Source organism: Pyrus communis, chromosome 13 (assembly GCF_963583255.1).
Source record: "Pyrus communis chromosome 13, drPyrComm1.1, whole genome shotgun sequence".
Taxonomy (NCBI): Eukaryota; Viridiplantae; Streptophyta; class Magnoliopsida; order Rosales; family Rosaceae; genus Pyrus; species Pyrus communis.
In genome coordinates, this window is record NC_084815.1 from 597,833 (window position 1) to 617,500 (window position 19,668).

The 19,668-nt window shown below is 36.6% G+C and overlaps 2 protein-coding genes across 3 annotated transcripts in view; one reads left to right on the forward strand and one right to left on the reverse strand.

The window, feature by feature from the left end:
• Positions 1–568: 568 nt before the first annotated feature.
• Positions 569–13,259, reverse strand: LOC137713047 (probable polyribonucleotide nucleotidyltransferase 1, chloroplastic). Of its 2 annotated transcripts, none has more exons than XM_068452281.1 (25): positions 12,910–13,259; positions 12,019–12,087; positions 11,446–11,552; positions 11,316–11,358; positions 10,471–10,554; positions 10,269–10,333; positions 9,994–10,150; positions 8,874–8,930; positions 8,375–8,488; positions 7,763–8,026; positions 7,355–7,429; positions 7,049–7,162; positions 6,238–6,330; positions 5,585–5,763; positions 5,250–5,433; positions 5,058–5,105; positions 4,752–4,824; positions 4,134–4,207; positions 3,929–4,036; positions 3,742–3,836; positions 2,877–2,940; positions 2,664–2,717; positions 2,529–2,570; positions 1,214–1,651; positions 569–1,060 (listed from the first exon to the last, which is right to left on the reverse strand). In XM_068452281.1, exons 1-24 carry the CDS (start codon positions 13,189–13,191, stop codon positions 1,316–1,318), a joined length of 2,781 nt encoding a protein of 926 aa, XP_068308382.1. In that variant the 5' UTR covers positions 13,192–13,259; the 3' UTR covers positions 569–1,060; positions 1,214–1,315. The 2 variants fall into 2 exon arrangements, with proteins under 2 accessions (XP_068308382.1, XP_068308381.1); XM_068452280.1 differs by having other exon boundaries at positions 5,058–5,114.
• Positions 13,260–14,863: 1,604 nt separating this feature from the next.
• Positions 14,864–19,668, forward strand: part of LOC137713946 (protein EMSY-LIKE 1-like) — a 9,697-nt gene continuing 4,892 nt past the window's right edge. The window contains exons 1-6 of the mRNA XM_068453307.1: positions 14,864–15,119; positions 16,661–16,827; positions 17,039–17,148; positions 17,273–17,459; positions 17,574–17,660; positions 18,716–18,955. Coding sequence (XP_068309408.1) covers positions 15,116–15,119; positions 16,661–16,827; positions 17,039–17,148; positions 17,273–17,459; positions 17,574–17,660; positions 18,716–18,955 — 795 coding nt within the window. The 5' untranslated portion in view covers positions 14,864–15,115. The remainder of the gene's footprint in view (positions 15,120–16,660; positions 16,828–17,038; positions 17,149–17,272; positions 17,460–17,573; positions 17,661–18,715; positions 18,956–19,668) is intronic.

The following is a 19,668-nucleotide window of genomic DNA, read 5'->3' on the forward strand; positions in this document are numbered from 1 at the left end:
TAATAATTCGGGAGTCCAAGTGTTTTATAAAACGTTCTTGATGGATAAGTTCCCGAGAAGGCTTAGTTGATCCACGATTTATGTTTCGTCTTTCCTTACCCTGAAAAATCCCAATGCTATTTCTTAATTCTACATCATCTTTGATCCGATTGAAATATGATGCAAGTTCTTCCCTTCTGAATCAGATAGATTCATATGAAAAAAGTTTTATTTTAACGAAATGATTTTGTGATTTAACTTTAATCTCTACTCTAATATTCGCAAATAATCGAGCTATTTTGCTCGATTATATGAAGAATAGTTGTTAAAACTTACCTGAAAATCCCCGGCGGCGACCAAGGAAAGCCGCAAGGCCGTACTGCTACCCTTAAAAACTTACCGACTGCACATCTTCGATTAGTAATGGTGCAGCGGTCGTGACTGCGGGTTGGGAATTCGACACAACCCGGTTCTGAACCTGGTTGTGTACAAACCAAACAATGCTGACCGGTTACAGCTACCCGAAAACAACCCCTCCCGAATACAAGACTACTTAACAACTCAAACTTTAAGAGCATCAGTACAAAGCTAGAGCAGGATGGTGTTCTACTTTGATTAAATTCGATGTTTATAATTTGACAAACATGGAGAAATACTTATGCCATGAGGCTTTTGAACTCAGAGAAGAAAAACTTACAAAAAAAGTTGCGATGGAGCTCAACCGTGATCGTTTACAGCATAGTATTAAAAATATTGTGGTGCAGCGATAAACAGAAAACAGAAACGAAACTATCGTGTCGAAATCTGAACAAAAAATGCACCATGGCATCCTCCTCTACTGCAAAAGAAACTCTCAAGCACCTAGCAAGGAAGCTTACCCCACACCAAATGGAGCTCTCGGACTCTTGAGCAAGTAAAAATCATTGCTTCAGCAACTTTTCCCAGCTCATAAGAGTTCCCAGCTTTCTTAAAGAACACATGATGTTGCTACATTTAATCCGGTTCCTCAATTAAATGCGACACATTCACGTCAATGCATGCAAAGCGAGCCTTTTGGTAGAACACGCTAATAAATCACTTCCTGTTGAAAGCAGATTCCATCATTTCCAATTAGTGAATGATTAAGTAATACAAATACAGCATACTATCATGCTCAAAATCTAGTTTACTTCACGTAGATCATATGAACCCAATATATGTACATGCATCCATATATGTAGCAGGTAACTCATACCGTTTCTTCCTCAGCTGGAGGCACTACACTGTCATTTTTCAACATGACAAACAGGAAGCAATAAATAATCCTCGCGAGTTAGTCAAGAAGAAAATATCCATACTATCCAATGTTAGCCTCTCCATTCACTAAAGTATTTTCGTCCTTGCTGGAGACGCTACTGACTACTTTACTGCTCTTCTTTGTCTTATCTTCGTTGATATTTGGTCTGTCTTTGGCAGCACTGACTAATCTCCGAATGAACTTCTTTTGTGGGAGCTCTCCAGCTAAGTCCCTCTTTGGAGTGCTAATAATTTCCTTCGTTGAACCCTTGTCAGATGTTTCTTGGGAAGCTACATCATTGGAGTCACCCGTAGGCTGCTTTGAACTGGCATTCTCTGCATCTGTATCTGGAAGTAGAGCTTTGCGGCTAAGGCGAAGTTGCCCCTTCTCATTTACCTGCATTATAAGGCCAAATTATCTGATTGCAGTTCTTCATAGTTGGCCCAGTAAAAGCAAACTTGGTCAACAGATAGCGAGGAATGAAAAAAAAAGGCAGTGTCATGGTTATGGCAGAGCTATACATAAACAAACTACAAAAAATTTACATAAACAACTTGACTGATTACCTTACAAGAAAAACAACGCATCTGGTCTGGAACTATGCATTCATGTCAGTAATCTATTTATAAAAGAGCTTTCTTAAAACCAATGATGCAATGTTTGCTGCAATTACGACATTCGGAATGTTTCCAAGATTTTATGCCGGGAGACGGTTGTACTACAAATTCTCACATGAATGACTAGAGTTGTTGCCACCAAAATCTGGCAGTCGTATGCATTGGCACAAAAAATTTCAACCAAGTCTAATGAGTATTCTTGTCAACATGTCTTCAATGTGCGAGGATTCCTCACTTTGTTTAAGGGTGTGAAATGGAAACGAACCTTACAGTGGAATGATGGAGTATTAGCAAGATCATTGTTGAATGCAACGGTAAAAGTTTCAGGATATAAAACACAATTACACAGGCTCAAGCCATGAAATAGCAACTTGATGCAAGGGTTAAGACCGGATTCGAACTTCCCTTAACGAAACCAACGTTTGCAGGACCATAGACTATAATGGAATTTGCTAATCTTACTAGAAAAGACATGTTCTTCACGGTCTCGGATAAGGAGACTCTACATTTTTCTTGTGTATTTGGCTGCTAGAAAAGGTTATTGTTCCACCGAGAAAAAGATTTATAATGTCACACTAAATGAATCACTTACAATTACAACTGAACAGTTCAAGTTAGGTTTTTATTTTTAAAGATATCAGAAATGGCAAACGTACCTCAATAAGTTTAACATCAATATGCTCTCCAACTTTAACAGCCTGTTAAAAAAATAAACAAGAAAGCTTTTATCTCCATGATTATAACACGCGCACACACACACATAGTAATATAGAAAAAAATAATGTACTTACGTCTTCTGCCTTTGCCAGCCACTCTGAACTCAACTCGCTAATATGGCAAAGTCCCTGTAAAACATTAAGAAGTGAGATGTCTGTTGACGTACTGTTTCAACCCCATTTATTTATAAGTTGAGGCCTATATCTATCTATATATCACTAGGTTTATAAGGCTTACAGAGGTAAAAGAACTATATAATTATGTACTAAAAATGCACTGCATTATACCTCTCGCCCAGGTGCTATTTCCACAAATACTCCATATGGAACTATTGATTTGATCTCGCAGTTCCTGATAAATCAAAGCCAGAAAGTCAAACAGTTAGCTACTAATCTAATCCACTAGTAACCAAGCACAAGGTATATCAAAGAGACATCCTGTTTCCAGATACACTAATGAATGACAACATGCATCAGTTATGAGCTTCCATACCACACTTAACAGAAACTACGTTCTGGTAGTAGCAGACACGAATTCAGATAGCCTACAATTTCAGGTAGTAATCAACAGAGTGCCCGGAGTTCCTATAGTGTAGGGACTTTGGCCAATTTTCAGCTAATGTATTGATGTACTCTTTCACTATGCCTCAGAAAATAAATAAAACAGAAAAAGATACAAAATCAAGGGCAGTAATATATCCTGGTCCTTAGTCCATAAGATTATTAAGAATTAGTTCCATAAATGATTTTCTTTTAAATTTAGATCACTCTATTTCTGCAAGCAGTCTGACTACATTTTGGAAAAAAAGATGTCACGAACACCTTATATTTGTCGTAGTATTAAATATAATTAATAACTACTACATTTCCTCAGAATTTAACAAATTAACAGTACCATTACTTTCATTCCACGTGCATTTTACATAACTTTATATACATCATGGTTCTTGACAACATATTTGAAAGAGGTCAAGGAATGTTCTCCAACTGTATAAACTGTATGTAAAACTGATAATACAGAACGAAGTTATGAAGCTTTTAAATTTTATAAAAAAAAAATGCAAAAGCTATGATATTTAAAACTTTGAACTATAAGCGCAATAACAGCATCTTTTGTGAATGAGCATATATTTTCTACACAAGAAACAGCTACCTGAAGATATCACCAACTGACGGAACCATTGTCAAGTTAGTAATAATAGCTTTAGCCTTTTCTATGCTAGACAAATCCCTGCTGGTAATTCTCACCTGCAATACCCAGAACAAAAGTAATATTTAATATTTACAGTGAAACTTTTAAGGGAAATATATGGTCAGATTGGATAATTGTCTGCTCTTACTATCCCGTCTTCTTGTGTGTCAATTGTGTCTACTCCAGACTCTTCTATAATACTCTTCACCTTCTTCCCACCACTACCAATGATTAAGTTTACTTTCTCCGGGTTGACCTATTACAATATCAGGTCGTAAGAACGAAGCAGATTACATACTTCAGACATCAGTTTTATAACTTGCTTAGCAATATTGTTCTGGTAATCAACAAACCTTCATTATGTGAATCAGTGGTGCATACTTAGAAAGCGATCTTGAAGGAGGAGATGAGCACTTCAACATTTCCGCTGAATTTTTACCCAAAATAACAGAAACACAATAATTAACTTCTACTCCCACTGACAGAATAAAATATGAGATAACAAGATACGGTATCTCTAGAATCCAGAAAATTATACTTACCATCTTTGGCATTTGTTTAGAACCCACAAAAGTGTAACACACAATCATATAAACTGACCCACTAGCTCTAATCCTATAAGTTAGGATGATCAACAACATGTGTACCCATGCAGCTGTCTAAAGGAAGATCAAAGTGTTAATCAATTGAACTATAGATACTTCACTGGTTGTATTGGGGCATGTCTGAGAGTGGGTTCTGGAGGAAGCATTTTTACCAAGTAGAAGTTTTACATGGTAGCATTTTTGTCAGAAGCAAATAAAATTTTCAACAAACTGTTAGCATGTACAGCTGTAATTAGGTTATAATTAGCCTATACATAGTTAAGATAGTTAACTTTGTAATTACTTTAACTGTTTCCCTAGACTTATTCGGAACTCTTGTAAATCAGTGCATATACCTTTATGAGAGAGGAAATTAGTAAACCTTACCAATAATATGCTTACGGCCATCCTTTGCCTGTAGGAGTGCCTCTCTCATAACTGGTAATGTAATCCCGCTCACCTAAGATAGAAGTTCTTCAGGTCATTACTTATTATAATGCACAGAAAACCCGAACAACAGAAACATCACACATACGCATACTGTTTACACAATCCCTGACATTTGGTGTGGGAAGTGGTTTATAACCTAGAAGTAACAACCATACATCCTAAAACACAGCAGTTAATCTTAGCCGAACAGAGAAGAATGAAATTCATCTTGAAGAAAATATCAACATGTATGTGATAGCTGACCTTTATGTCCATCTGAAATGCAGTTACACCATCTTCATTTCCGGCAACCTGCAACCACTGAATTATTCAATACAATATTATGCCATAAAATCATGATCTTTGCAGACCACTTTGACGACAGATGATCAAAATCATAGAAAAACCAACAAAACCACTAGGATAGTGAACTAAATAAATTCTAGAACATAAGACCTTGAAATCCATATCCCCGGATGCATCTTCAGATCCAGTTATGTCAGACAGAATTAGTGGAGCACCATTTCCCCCAAATTCCTCAGTTTCCAAAACCATACCCATTGCTATCCCAACTATAGAGGACTTGATTGGAACACCAGCATCCTGTAAAGCTAAGCAGCCCCCACAAACAGATGCCATACTGTATTCCGCAGAAGAATGGTGTTAAGAGGTACATCTTAGTGGTATAAGTTGGATTAATATGTGCAAAACCATTCATAAGAATATCGACCATGTTATAAATGTTTGAAATATATTTGATAATAAAATAAATTATTCAGTTGAAGGTCAACCTTGAAGAGCCATTGCTTTCAGTAATTGTACTCTCAACACGTATAGTGTAAGGAAAATCATCTTCGGAAGGCAAAATTGGTTCAAGAGCTCTCTCAGCAAGCATTCCATGGCCAATTTCTCTTCTACTAGGGGCTCCATTCCGTCCAACTTCCCCAACACATGAAGGGGGAAATGTGTACTGAAAAATCAATACATTATTAGCCAGGTTCCCACTGCTCATAACATAAAGAAATGCAAACACATTTAGAAATGGCAATTGTAATAATTGAAGCATGATTTAGTGGAATTCAAACATCAATGAAAGGTGGTAATTACAAACAGAGAAATTTGTTATGAAATCAAACAACTTGTTTCTCTGTAACTCTAATTATGACCCTGTTGGCAATTATGATGACAACTTCCAAATTAACACAAAAGAAAATGATCATAAATGACAATCATAAGTTAAATGATTAAAGGAAACAGATGAAATCAGAAAAAAGACAAATCTACTTAAGATCAGAAGAGAAGGGCAGAATGTCACATCACGAACAGATTTACATATTTATAGCTGTAGGAAACTACATGGGTGCAGGGTGCCAGAGCTACTACATTGCCAAAAAATGTTTACCACATAGCAAAGTTACTTGAATTAAGAGATATATAGAGAGACCTGGAGATAGAATCTCTTCCATTCGTCAACATCTACTAGGTTGTCTACCCTCTGTGCCATCTGTTTATCCCCGAGTGTAACAACAGCCAATGACTACAATAGAAAAAATGAAAAGAAATGGTTAATGAAACTAAACTAAAAACATTAACAGCCTTGAAATATCCACATAACTGAATCAATAACACTTGTTAAATGATTGCCTGAGAAAATCATTTTCTGGCAAGATATGAGATTAAACTAAACAAAGATAAGACTGGCAATGTGATGTGACAACCTAAAAAATTTATTTATAAAAACTGTGCATTAAGAGGCTAGCAACAGGCCCAGTTAGTACAAATGAGAGTCGAATGAGAGGCGTTAAACTAATATGGGGTGTGATCAAATCAAAGAAGTCGATGATACTCTTCGGCTCCATCACTAGTATACTGATCTCATTAACATAATATAAGAGGTGACTAGCTTGGACAACAGGGATAGCCAGACATAACCCTATTTCAAGAGCGCAATTCACATTAATTGACAAACTATTCATACTATTAAAATCATATAAGAGGTAACTGGCTTCTACTATTGGGATAGCTCCATGCATGGAACTAAGTACTTGAAAGAAACAAATCATGCTGAAATCCTTAAAACACAAACACACATGTCGCAAAGGAGACCATACATGAACAAAAGGTAACCATCGAAACGGTATTTAAGTTCTACCTACACATATTAATCACAATAGAACAACCCAAAAGAGTAGTTACAGTACACAAAACACAACCAGGTAAGTCATCAATTCATGCTGAATAATAAAATTCAAAACCTGGGTTTCCCCACGTGTGAAAAGAGCACTTCCATGTGCCCTTGGAAGCAGTCCACATTTTGAGTTGATTGGACGTATCTCATATGGGGTACGTCCATCACTTCTTCTTCCACCCTGTAACAACCAAAAAAAAAAAAGGAAAAATCTAAGGCATGAATGTGAATAGCAACTTGTAACAGCCAGATGACAAAAATCTAAGGTTTCTATTGGTTTGATGCTTTAAATACTTAAAAGTAAGCAACACCTTCACATCTACCTCAAATATAGTTAAGTAAAGGTTATCGAACTAAAAGAAAATGCTCATACCTCCACAATGCGTCTTCGTAAAAATTTGGATGTAACTTCTTTGAATACCAGCTTCACATCTACCTCAGAAAAGAACTAGAAAACAAAAAAACATAACTTTATTAACAATTGCACTCACAATTAAGCGTTCATAAAACACGGAGACGGACGAAGAATAAGACAACTGTCAATTGAAATATCCAAAACTTATATCAACACCATTCCAGACCAATCAACAAACCAAGATTTTTAGTTAAGAAAACAAATAAGAATAGGATGGTTCCATCTTTCTTAAATATTAATAGACATTGGATAAATACATACACGTACATACATATATATAATTATATATGCATTAATAAAAGATAATGTCATCATTCACACAACCACAAAACACTTGAATGCAGAATAGAAAGAATTGTTCTATACCAAGGGGGTTGACTTTCGTGAACTAGGCTTTATATGAACATCACCTTCATCTACTTCACCATCCACAACCACTTCCTCATCCTCCTCTTCATCTTCAAATATATCTGGTATTGTTTCACTGCCTACAAGAGCTGCATCCTTACTAACATATCCCTTTTCTGTAAGTATAGTTAAAACTTCTCCTTCCAAAGACAAGAGAGCCTTCCTTCTAGGAATCTTGTCCTTAATCTGCAGAGCTCTTATCAACTCATCACCGGCAATTTCCTGCACATGGTAAACTATAACGCATGAGCACTTAATGTTTGGCACGTATAAAAAAGTAAAACCTTGGTCACCAAAACAACAAAAGGAATAACACTTTTCTTATGGAAAACTAAGTACTCCACAATTATACTGGAACTAGGAATTTCACGTAAAGAAGTAATCAACAATTTTATTATTAAACTTACTTCTGAGTTTGTGTGTGTGTGTGTGAGAGAGAGAGAGAGAGAGAGTGAAAGTGAGAGTGAGAGAGAGAGGGGGGGGGGGGGAGGTGGGGAGAGGGGGAGGGGGGATCATTCTAATTCAAAAGGTGATATCTTTCCGTTGCAGAAAAACAGATAGAAAGCATACCTCAACATGATTATATAGCTCAGGGGGAGGTAATTTGATTGCATCAAGCATTTTTGGCTTTCCACACTTCTTAACCAAAGCTTCTACCTCATTGCAAATTGCTTGTATGGCATCCTGACATTGGTTTATAAGCAAAGTTTATACATCTAATATGGATATGTGTCTGTTGTGGGATTATTCTAATAAACAATCAAAGAAATAACTAAACAAAACTCTTTGACCAACCAAATAGAGTTGCAGATCTCCCAGCAGCGAGACTTAGTACATATAGTTTGAAAAAATAAGTCATGTTCTAATAGAGAAAGTAATTATAACTTCAATACAGTACATAACATACGGGGCACAAGTTCACTACTGGCCTAACCAGAAATTCTAGGGTTTAGCCTTGGTAAGGCCAAGATAATTGGAACGTAGCATAATCTTTTTTTTTTTTTTAACCTAAGGCAAATAATATAACTCGTGCAAGCACGTAGACTACATACTCAAAAGAAGTAACAACCTGCCCAACTTCTACTGCTTGCAGCAACTTTTCCTCTGTGAGAAAATCACAATAGCCCTGCAAATAAGATGTTACACCAATGAGTGTGAGTCAGCATAAGGACAAAGAACATAGAAAACTCTCATGGAATTACTATATCCACCACTGGAGAAACAAAACTGTTATTTATAGTCTTTCATGTCAAATGTATAATGTGTACATAAAGTAACGCAGATGAAAAATAAATTTAAAAGCCCAAAAGTAAGCAAAAATCTACTTGAAGTGATGCACACACACACACACACACACATAACGACTAAAGATGTGGTTTAGAGTCTAGACAGTTCAGATGTTAGTATAGGCTCTATTGTACCAGATTAGTCTCTCAGTCAAGAACCCATCAAGTGCCAACTCAGCTATGATTAAGTTAGACAATTAAATCATTCAGTTGTATTAAGGTTAATTAATAGTGTTTCGTTGTTGATGAGCTGCATTAGTTGATGTATATATATAGCGGGAATTAATCCAGTTCAAGTAATGAAAAAATAAGTTCTCCCTCTTCAAAAGGGAAGTGTAGACTTCTCTCTCAAGCTTCTCTCTTGTAACTTGTTAGAGCTTCTTTGCAGATCAATCATGGTGATTTCTTCATCGCTTTCACCAGATACTTCTATAGTTCTACTCTAGTGGTCCAGTTGACAGAACAAATAGCAAGTGCAATTTTATTCGCTGCTAAACCTGTATTGAATATCATAGTACCCTTTCTAAATACTAGTTCCTACATTGTACATTGTGTAATTTGAGATGCAAATTACTAAAATATATTTTATTCAATTGCAATAGCATAAAAATGAACAGATAAATAAAATGTTGTTTATTTCCATGTCCTGCAATAGACATTCTTTCCACTACACCTAAGGAAAATTACAGAGGCTGAGAAAAGAATTTTAGATACCTTCTATAAGTATTAATTTATTAAATCCCAGAAAATGTGCCTACAAACTTTTTTAACAGTAATAAATCTGCCGTATGAATTCGGTATGGTCTGCATAATTGAATTTACAACTGTAATCCATTTCTGAAGACTTAAGTTGACGAGGGTTCGGAATTGTCGAACATTACATTTAACTTTTCAGTAACTTACCTCTATCATCAATATTGCATTATCTGTGCCAGCGACCAACAAGTCCAACTCAGAGTCTTCCATCTCCTTTGTTGTTGGATTCACGATAAATTTGTCACCAACAAGACCAATTCGCACTCCTGCTACAGTTTTTGAGTTTGGAACTTCAGAAAGAGCCCTGTGGAAGTTGAATAATTAGGCCTAATAAAGTGTCATTTTCTTTTGTAAGAAAGGTGAACTAAATTGTAAGATGTGTGTTGTAAAGGGACCAGAGAGCTGGGAACAGCCAGACTTACACTGCTATTCCAGCTGCTGTGACTGCCAAAGAATCAGGAGAGTGCAAACCATCATAACTCAGAACCTGAAGGGGTATGTTGACAAAGGAGCTGTTAGCAAGAGGAAATATAAACCAAGCAATATAATAGCACCTTATTTCTTTATTTCGTTATTTGCTTAAATAAAGCAATTAACAAATCTAAAAACACATATGGAACGTACCCAAGAAAGTATCTGAGTTTCATGGTAGAAGCCGTTCAACATAGTTGGACGCAAAGGCCTATCAATCAATCTACAAATGAGAACCTGCACAGAATGAAAAGTTAAAATAATTTTATTTTTATTTTCCTTTAGATGAAACACACTTTTATTAGAAACAGAAGCAATTACAAAGTGTGGATAAGGTATCCAAAATCTAAAAAAGTACAGAATCAGACCTCTCAAATAAAGCTAAAACAAATATTTATTAAAATATTAAAAAAAAAGGAGAATGTTGACTTTTGTACGATGAATACATAACGGTACATTTACATGGGAGTTTTATTTTTTTAGTGAGACTATCCTCCCAATATGGGAACTCAATAGAGAGGAAAAACTTAGAAAGTTCAGATCAATAATTCCATGCTACAGTTTCTGCTCTTAAATCTGAGATGACATGTACAACGTGAACCCACAACCACATCTTCCACCCTTATTGATGATAAGAGGAGCTACCAAATGGCCAAGAGGCATATCTGAATTTTTTGTGGCTAATAAAATAGCACAGACCTCTAAATAGGAATTAAAGAATTCTTTTTATACGAAGAAACCGTAAGCATTCAACCTTCGACTTTAAATATTGTTCCTTTCATTCCTGGGACCTAGATGTACACATACAACTTAAGAAGGCAAACTGTTGCATGCTTTCTAAGGAAGAACAGATAAACACGCCAGACCTATAAAGCAATGCAATAGCAATCGCATGAAATAAATAACCATTTCGACCTGCATGTCTTGATTAAATAAGACAGCTCAAGCTGTCAGGCGGGGGTTCTTAATAGTTAATACTCAAAGCTGGTGGCAAGTACCTCATGATCTTTCGCCCTTCCTTCTCGTTTGAAGAAGCCTCCACTAAAACAATGTCAAATGCAAAGTGTTACTAGACAAGCAATAAGTAAGAGTCTAACCAACAATACAGGAAAAAAGTCCAAGACAAACCTAGTTCGACCTGCAGCTGAAAAGCGCTCCTGATAATGTACCGAAAGAGGGAAGAAGTCTGAAGGCTCACTTGGAGTGTCGGCCAGACAAACAGATGTGTAAATAATCTACAACAAGAAACATAAATCTGCTAAATCCTCAGAGGAAGAATACTTAAATTCAGCTATAAAATAAAAGCAGGAATTAAAGATTATTATCAAAAGCAACACACCAAAAATATACTTTTACTGCATAACACAATGCAAAACCTTCGAGCTTTCCATCTTTAGATGACAAGTATGTGTTAGCCAAGGATGAAAATACTCATATTAGTAGAAACATCAATATTCCAGATTTAAAAAATTGGAAATATAGGTAAAAATCATGAAATGGCATAAATTCACTTGAAGCTGGAAATTCTAGATGATAGTTTAGAATATCAGTATTGTATAAAAAGAACATGTAAACTGCCTCAAATAGTATAACAGTTATACATATCATATACGACAGGCTGAAAAATTTGCCCGCTGACTACAGCAAAAAAAGTACAAGACTAAAAAAGGAACGATTTGCTTTCAGGCACAAATAACTTACGGTTTCTCCATCTGTCACTGTAACAGAAGCACTGGCTTGTCTCCCAATATGACCTGTCTCAACCAAAATCTGTAAAGATTCCAAATAAATATTACATGATAAAACAATCAAGCTTAATTCAGTATATCTTTTTCCTCTCAAACAAGTTGCTATGTCACAATTGTCAATACAATATTACTGAACTGGTAAACATGTTCTGTAAAACCAATATTTTTGTACACTTTTCAGTCCTAAGGGGTGTTCCATATACCATGATTCTATAAATAATTTGTGGCAATCACGGAAGTATCCAATTCAAATGCATTTTGCAGAAATAAGTTATCCACAAAGTTATTCATATGCCAGGCGCAAATAAGTGGAACACATGATAAGAGCCCTTTGAAAAAGATATGAAGTAGATCAAAAGAAAATATTTGAACAATGTGAACAGATTAGGTTTCTCGACGCTCGCTTGAAAATAATCAGCAAGACCTCCACTTTAAGTTTGTTTCACTTTCAAGTTCGAACACCAGCGTTATTCAGAAAATGGGTTTCCGATCCTACTCTACTTTTTCAAAATCTCATCCATTTCAGCTATATGATTAACTGTACCAGAAGAAACTACAATGGAGTTTCTACAAAAGATTCAGAAACACAATTTCATTTAGTTTTAACACCAATTTCACACAATTTGGTAGTACTTATTCAACACACTTGATACAAATCCTATCCAAAATCTCTCTGAATATGCATATAAAAAGAAGAAGAAACTGATCAGGATAATCCCAATTATCCAATGCACGAAAAGATACGAAAAACACGAAAGAACAAGGAACAAGGGCGGCTAATAGGCATGCAAAATACATTCTTTTCAAATATGAAGCAACCAAATTTTGTGAAAACTCGACTCACATGTCTATCACCAACAGGGATTTTGACAGAGTACGGCTGAGGGTATCCCTGAGGACCACCGCTCGTCGAAACACCACCGGACTCGGACAAAGCTCTGATGGCAAGACCCTTCTTGCCGGTCTGCCTGGGCAGAAGCAGGGACAAGTTGCAGAACTTGGACTTGCTGGGGAAGCATGGGGAACGAGGGCAGTTTGGAAAGCGGAAACATTTGGGCCTGTTTGGGTTCAGGAATTGGGAGGGATTAGGGCAGTGGAGTCTGCCACTGTCAGGATTTGCCAGCATATCTTGCTTCTATCAGTGTGGCCGCTGCCGCTTCCGCTCTACCGGTTACGGAGAGAGAGAAGACTTTATCCGCTTACTTCAAAGGCGCGCAGGGTTGAAAGAGGGCAGAAATGAAATAAAGAAGAAAGTCTTAATTATTCATTTGCCCCTGAAACTAACATGGAGTATCATTTTAGCCCCCCTAAATTGAAAAATCGTGGCATTTGTAAACGAATGCCGAAACCGAACCTGCACCGGCCCGATATTTGGATTTTCAAAGGTTTCGGTATCATACCGAACACAAGATCTCCACAAAACTGGTACGGGACCGGTTTCATTTCCCTAAAACCAGTCCCCTAAGTAATGAATGCATTGCGTATGCCAAGAACTCGAATGATATGTTCTTCCCTTCTTTTCAAGGTACGTAAGTGTTGCTGTTGCATTTGCATTTGCTCGTTTGTTCTTTTTGTGGACGTTGCCATTCCCTTCATCATTTCCGTCGTCGACGTCAGGCGAAGGGCAAGCGCTGGCCTGTCAGTTCTGCCAACTTCATCTTGCATTTGCTCAAGAATGTCGAGAATAATGCGCAAGTATGCATCAGTCTCATGTTCACTTTTCGTTTTTGGCTTCAAATAACGCGCGCGACTGGGGATACTTACCACTGTTTTCAGCTCGTTTGGATGTCGAGTTGCTTGTCGTGTCTAACATCGAGAAGTAGACCAGCAACCAAGCAAAGCCGCCGGACGCGCTGAGCTCACGTCAAGCTCGTTTTGTCTAGGCGCGAAGAATCGGCATGAGAAAGCGGAGGTTTGGGGTTGTGAGCCGTGTTGGCAGGAACATCAAAGACGACTAAAGGTTCCGTACTGTGAGGAGGAAGTGAGCAGGCTCATGGAGCTTTTGAGAAAGGGAATGGAGCTGCATGCAGGAATGGAATCGTCCTCAGATGACGAAATAGTTTCGGAGGATTAGGAATGGAAGAACCCTCGAGCGTTTCTCGACATCCCGTCAAGGGAGAAGGACGGCGGTCTGTGACTTGATCGGAAAAAATGGGAGATGTCTAAGCTTCCAACCATTTGTAGCAGCTAAAGCAGGATAAGTCTCGGAGTTATGTGCCTAACAACCGGTCTCTTCATAGTCCAGACCTAACTCTTGACTGTATCTTTCTGCAACGGGTTTGTTCAACCACCGAAAAACATAACAATATGTAAGAAGAGAAAAAAATGTATGCATAGAGTACTTTCCAAAAGCGATGTGGTTAATATATCACTCAACCATGGTATAACATTAAAATCGAAATACAATGAAATGATACCACTAATGTAATTCTGCAAGCGTCACATCAAAATGCATAATCGACATATCAAAATGGTACTCAAATTGATGATCTCAAAACGATAACATAAACGTACAATTGTTACACCAAAACGTTATTTGAACGTTGTTAAATTGATGGTCCCAAAACGATGACATAACAAACAACCATCACACCAAAATGTATAATTGTTACACCAAAATGTTACTTGAGTAATGTGAAATTGATGGTCCCGAGATATGACATAAAACAAACAACCGTCACACTAAAAATGTACAATTGTCATACCAAAACGTTACTTGAACACCATGAAACTGATGGTTCTAAAATGTACAATTATCACACTAAAACGTTACTTAATATTTTATTTTATGAATGAGTTTAAATTTTATGGAACTACTCGTTTGAACGAGAAAAAATGAGACTTGTGAGCTTACTTAACAGGAAGAAAGGAAAATTGAGTGACATTTTGACTGGCTACAGACCACGGTCATAACTTGGGAATATAGTACCCAGACCAACCGCAGCAGCAAACCTCCATACATTTTCCGATCGTCTCCTCAGCCGAAGCAACTCTGCAGAGTCTCCGCCCATCTTCTGACACTCATTAGGATTTTCTCGTTCCAAGACGAAATGGGTATGTTCGTTTTCTCTACTACTCACTGCTTTCGACTTCATTTTCTCTCGTTTTCTCAGTTACCAAACAGATTTCACAGAAATGTGGCTCTGAAAATGTATTATTTGCTTAAAGATGTCAACTTTTATGGAAAGTGCGAGGAGAAATAAAATAATCCTTTTGGGAGAGATTTTTTGGGCATTTCAAAGCTTCTTCTTTGATCAATTGACAAAAAAAAAATTTTAATTTAATATTAAATGTGAGAGGGATATGCTTGTTGGTTGCCTAGAATCTTGGTAACAAGACTGACCCACATTTTTTTTTTTGGGAATATTGGACTCTTAAATTAATGCTAAGTTAATTTCGTTTTTGGTTGGAAATTGGGAGCTGCATTTTATTAGTGTCCATGGTGTCTTCTCTCCCAAAATGTAGAGAGTTATGGGCAAAAATGGGGGAGAAGAAAGACACATTTTTTTAGTGATTTTTATTGGGAAATACACAAAGAGAACCTTTTACAAATTTTCAATTGAAAAGCGAAATTTTTAATTAAATAGACAATAAAATGGCACTAAAATGTGTTTTATTGCTGGTTTAGTTGTTCTTTAGTAAAGAGTAATTTTTTACCGAAGATTTGTAAACGGTTCTATTTGTGCATATTTTTCTTTTTTATTGGTAATGAGTCATTTAAATAATCTGCTCTTAAACTTCTTTGATTTGAGGTGCTTAATTTTCCCACCAAATCATCCTTTTTGCTAGATATGGGACTTTTAACCAAACTTAATTTCATGGAGCATGTGAGTTTTTATTTTCTGTTCACCTTTTACTTGTTGAAAAAAATTTCTTTTCCACTCCTAACAAGGACCTGCAACTGGTTAGCTATTAAAGATCTTATGCGAGCTGAATGTTTCCTTCAGAGTTCCAATTCTTACCTATAATGTAGTAACAGACTGAGCTCGTAGTTGGTTATGACCATTTGATGTATTCTGATGTCTCGTTTTTAGTGAAACCACAGTATGATTTCCCTGCACAAGTGATGCTTAAAGTTGAGATGTTGATCATGGTTAATCTGCATTTCTTCCATTTTGACCATCACTTCTGTGATTTAATGTAAATCTAGAATGTGATTGGTCTTATATCCCTCCTAATGCACCACTTGTGCCTCTATAAATCTCTTTTGCAATTCTTCATTGAAGCAAATTAATACTTTGTAGTGAATGTTGAACTGATGCTCGTTTTATTCGTCCTAGTGATTACTTGTAGTTAGTTTCTTGTACTTGATATGCTTCATTGGTATCTGAGTGAAATTATAACAGTAAGATAATGAAAACAGCTTAAATAAGCAGTTCTGTGATTAATGTAAACCTTTTTGTTCCTAAAAGTTTTCCCAACTAAGCCTGATATATTACTAGGCTTTCTCAGATAAAAGAGGCAAATGGGAGTTTAAATTGTCCTTTGGCCCTCTACCTTAGCTCAAGTTGTATGGGATGGGTGGGGATGAGGGTAGAGATCCTAGGTCAAACCTCCGTTTGATAAAAATGGTGTTGTTTGAATGTTTTCATCAGGAAATCACAAGCACAACCATGGCATTGGATCTGAAAGGATGTCTCCAGCAACAAAACCTCATGGAAAGGATTTATGGGATATGGAGCTTCACATTCGCCGTTTGGAAACAGAGGCATACCATGCTGTTCTGAAGGCTTTTAGCGCTCAATCTAATAACCTAACTTGGGTAAATTATTAATTGTTAACCTTTTTTTGGCCTGTAGAAATTCTTAATCATGTTGCTTTTTCCTTGTGTTATTCTGATTTTTTTAGCAAATTGGTATTAGCACTCCTAAATAGCGTTATTGTGAAATATTTTTTTTTCCGGAGTGCTAATAACAATTCGCTTTCCATTCTTTCTTCTGTTCTTAATGTCCAAAACGTCTTCTATTCTATAGGCACGGGAGGCACTTATGACTGAGCTGCGGAGGGAACTTAATATTACAGATGATGAACATGGACAGCTGCTCATTAAGATTAAGTCAGATCAGACAATCAAAATGATAAGGTCCTCATATTTTCTTCCTGTTTAATCAGTAGACTGACACATGTTTTGTGATTGGTATGATAACTCAGATGTCAATGATTTTATTCAGAATTTCTATTTTATTTTTTATGTGTATTTCATGCAGGGAATGGCGGAATGGTGCCCCTTGTGCTCAAGAGTATAGTGAGGATGCTCCTGGATATCCTCCTCCTCAAGTAGTGATCAATGCTGAACCGAGAAAACTGGAGACTTCACATCCTCCTGTTTCAAAGTCTCAGAAATGTGTCTCATACAGTCATTCTTGTAAAGAAACTGCCCCTTCTGCTGCACCAGTGAGTAGAAAGTTTCCAAGCAGAATATTGCTGTTACATTTATTCTATAGCACGCTCTTCTGCATATCATGGAATGATATTTAGTCTCAGTAATCCTCTTAAAAAATATGACAGGATGCCCACACCAAAAACACTAATGGAATGAGAGTCAAACGTGGAAAAAACTTAACTCAAGGAAACAGCCTTGTCGTGAGCTTGAAGGCATGTATTTTATTCAATCGCAATGGTGCATACTTGATTATTGTTTGTCTCGCAAATGCAATCTCTCTCTCTCTCTCTCTCTCTCTCACACACACACACACACACACAGACACAGACGAGCTGTCTCTCTGAACAGCTCTCTTTTTTAAGAAGCAAACAAATATGTCCACAATGCACGCGAGTCAATGATGCTAAAGTTAGCGGCATATGTGGGAGTTGTGGTTGTAATAAAGGGTGGGACATTTCATTTTAGAAGGTACAGAGTAGGCTTACCTTTAAGTGTCCATACCCCTAGTGGTTGTATTATTGGTTAAAAATTTGTGAACTGTACTGTCAAGTCAGGTGGATGAGTCTTATTTTCAACTCATTTCTGTCAACAATACCTCTTCCTTTAACTATCTTGGTTTGTATGGGGCTATCATAATTTACTGCTCCTTCTTGATGGTAACAATTGCATATGGTTATCCTAACGTCTTTTATGTTTACATGGGTAAAACTAGACTGTTGAATTCAACTCGGTGACTATTTTTTTATGTTGTGTTGTTCCATGGATTTAAATTATAAGTTATGTTTTTTATCTTAGTATTTCTCCGTTGAATACTCGAATTATAATATATGAGCACAGGAGGTAACTATCAGCAGTAGGCTGTAAGTAAGAAATTTAAATTGTATGCATAATGAACTTAGTAAGTTTTATACAACATGAATTCCTATTTATTAGTTGATATTCTCAGTAGTCGTTTTCCTGATAGACTTCTTGTCCCCCATCCTGTTTTTGTAATTTCTTTTTCTCTTTAATAAAATTGGTTTCCTATAAAGGAAAGTATGTTTTTAGCAGAGTATACCTATAACTAAGATCCATTTATACCCTTGGTTGGGTGTTTCGATTTCCATTTAATCTCTGATTAAAGCTAGTACGTATTCACGACAATATTACTACCTGAACCTCAACCATCCTGTACCGAGGACATGTTGGTTTTATCTTTGTTGAGTTTCAGATTTACGTTTGATTACTTATGGTCTTTTAAATGATGTTTCTTAAAATATGCATACAGTACCAAGGACAACTTAGCAATGATAAAAGTACCGAGCCGGCAATGCTCTCGTCTGAGAAAGGCAGGCAGGCTATGAATATAAGTTGTCATGACCCTCAGCCTCAGGTTCCATCTGGTAGCAGAAGTACTGGACTGGTAAAACCCCAATCGAAGATAGGTTTCCGCGCACCTGGCTCTGATAATTTCAAGGAAAGTTGTGATTTTATTAGGATTCGTGCTACAGATCAAGTTATTCATCAGGTGAGGGAAAAGTTGTCTTCACATGTTTTCTTAAGTTATCTATTTACTTTTTCCAATGTTTGCATGAATTAATTTCGGTATTTAATTTTCAACTGGTTTTGGGTGCTGTTACTGCTGTATTTAGAGGGGAAGTTGAAAATACGACCTTTGATGCAGAATATGAATAAGTGTAATTTTGCCTAGGTACATTCAATATGATTCTCTGCAGTACTTGACATTGGTAACTTTTGCACCCCAAACTCGGAATATATGAAGTTGTTTTCAGTTGTTCCCTGTAAATGCGTGGATAGACACTTGAAAATAAAAACTGTTGAATAAGAAGAGTATCCAAGATAACTCTAATGATCCCAAGAAGAAGAAAAATAGAGCACACTCTTAAAGAAAGTTCACAAAACAAACTAATTAGCAAAGCTTTTCTTATTTAGCTCTAGGCTTTGTTTTTCCTTGGATGATTACAATGCTTGGGGACTTGGGTATTTATAGCAAACCAAATGAAAGCTACACCACACACTTAATTAAACTAAGATTATTTGCTACCACACAAAACCCATTAATTGTACCTAATTTTTTCCACTCAACCATACCTAACATTGACTCTACCTAACATTGATTCTCAACACTCCCCCTCAATGTTAGCTCTCATTCTTTGCACTGTGCTGAGCAGACAGCGAAAATTTTCGAGCTTGCCTGTACTTAAACTTTTTGTGAGCAAG

What these genes read in the sequence shown, in the direction of transcription:
- LOC137713047 (XM_068452280.1), bottom strand. Translation starts at nt 13,191, where the DNA reads ATGCTGGCAAATCCTGACAGTGGCAGACTCCACTGCCCTAATCCCTCC. An exon ending in ACACACAAGAAGACGGGATA is followed by an intron (nt 3,837 to 3,928) that starts GTAAGAGCAGAC and finishes TGGGTATTGCAG; the next exon opens with GTGAGAATTACCAGCAGGGA. An exon ending in TTGATGTTAAACTTATTGAG is followed by an intron (nt 1,652 to 2,528) that starts GTACGTTTGCCA and finishes CTTATAATGCAG; the next exon opens with GTAAATGAGAAGGGGCAACT.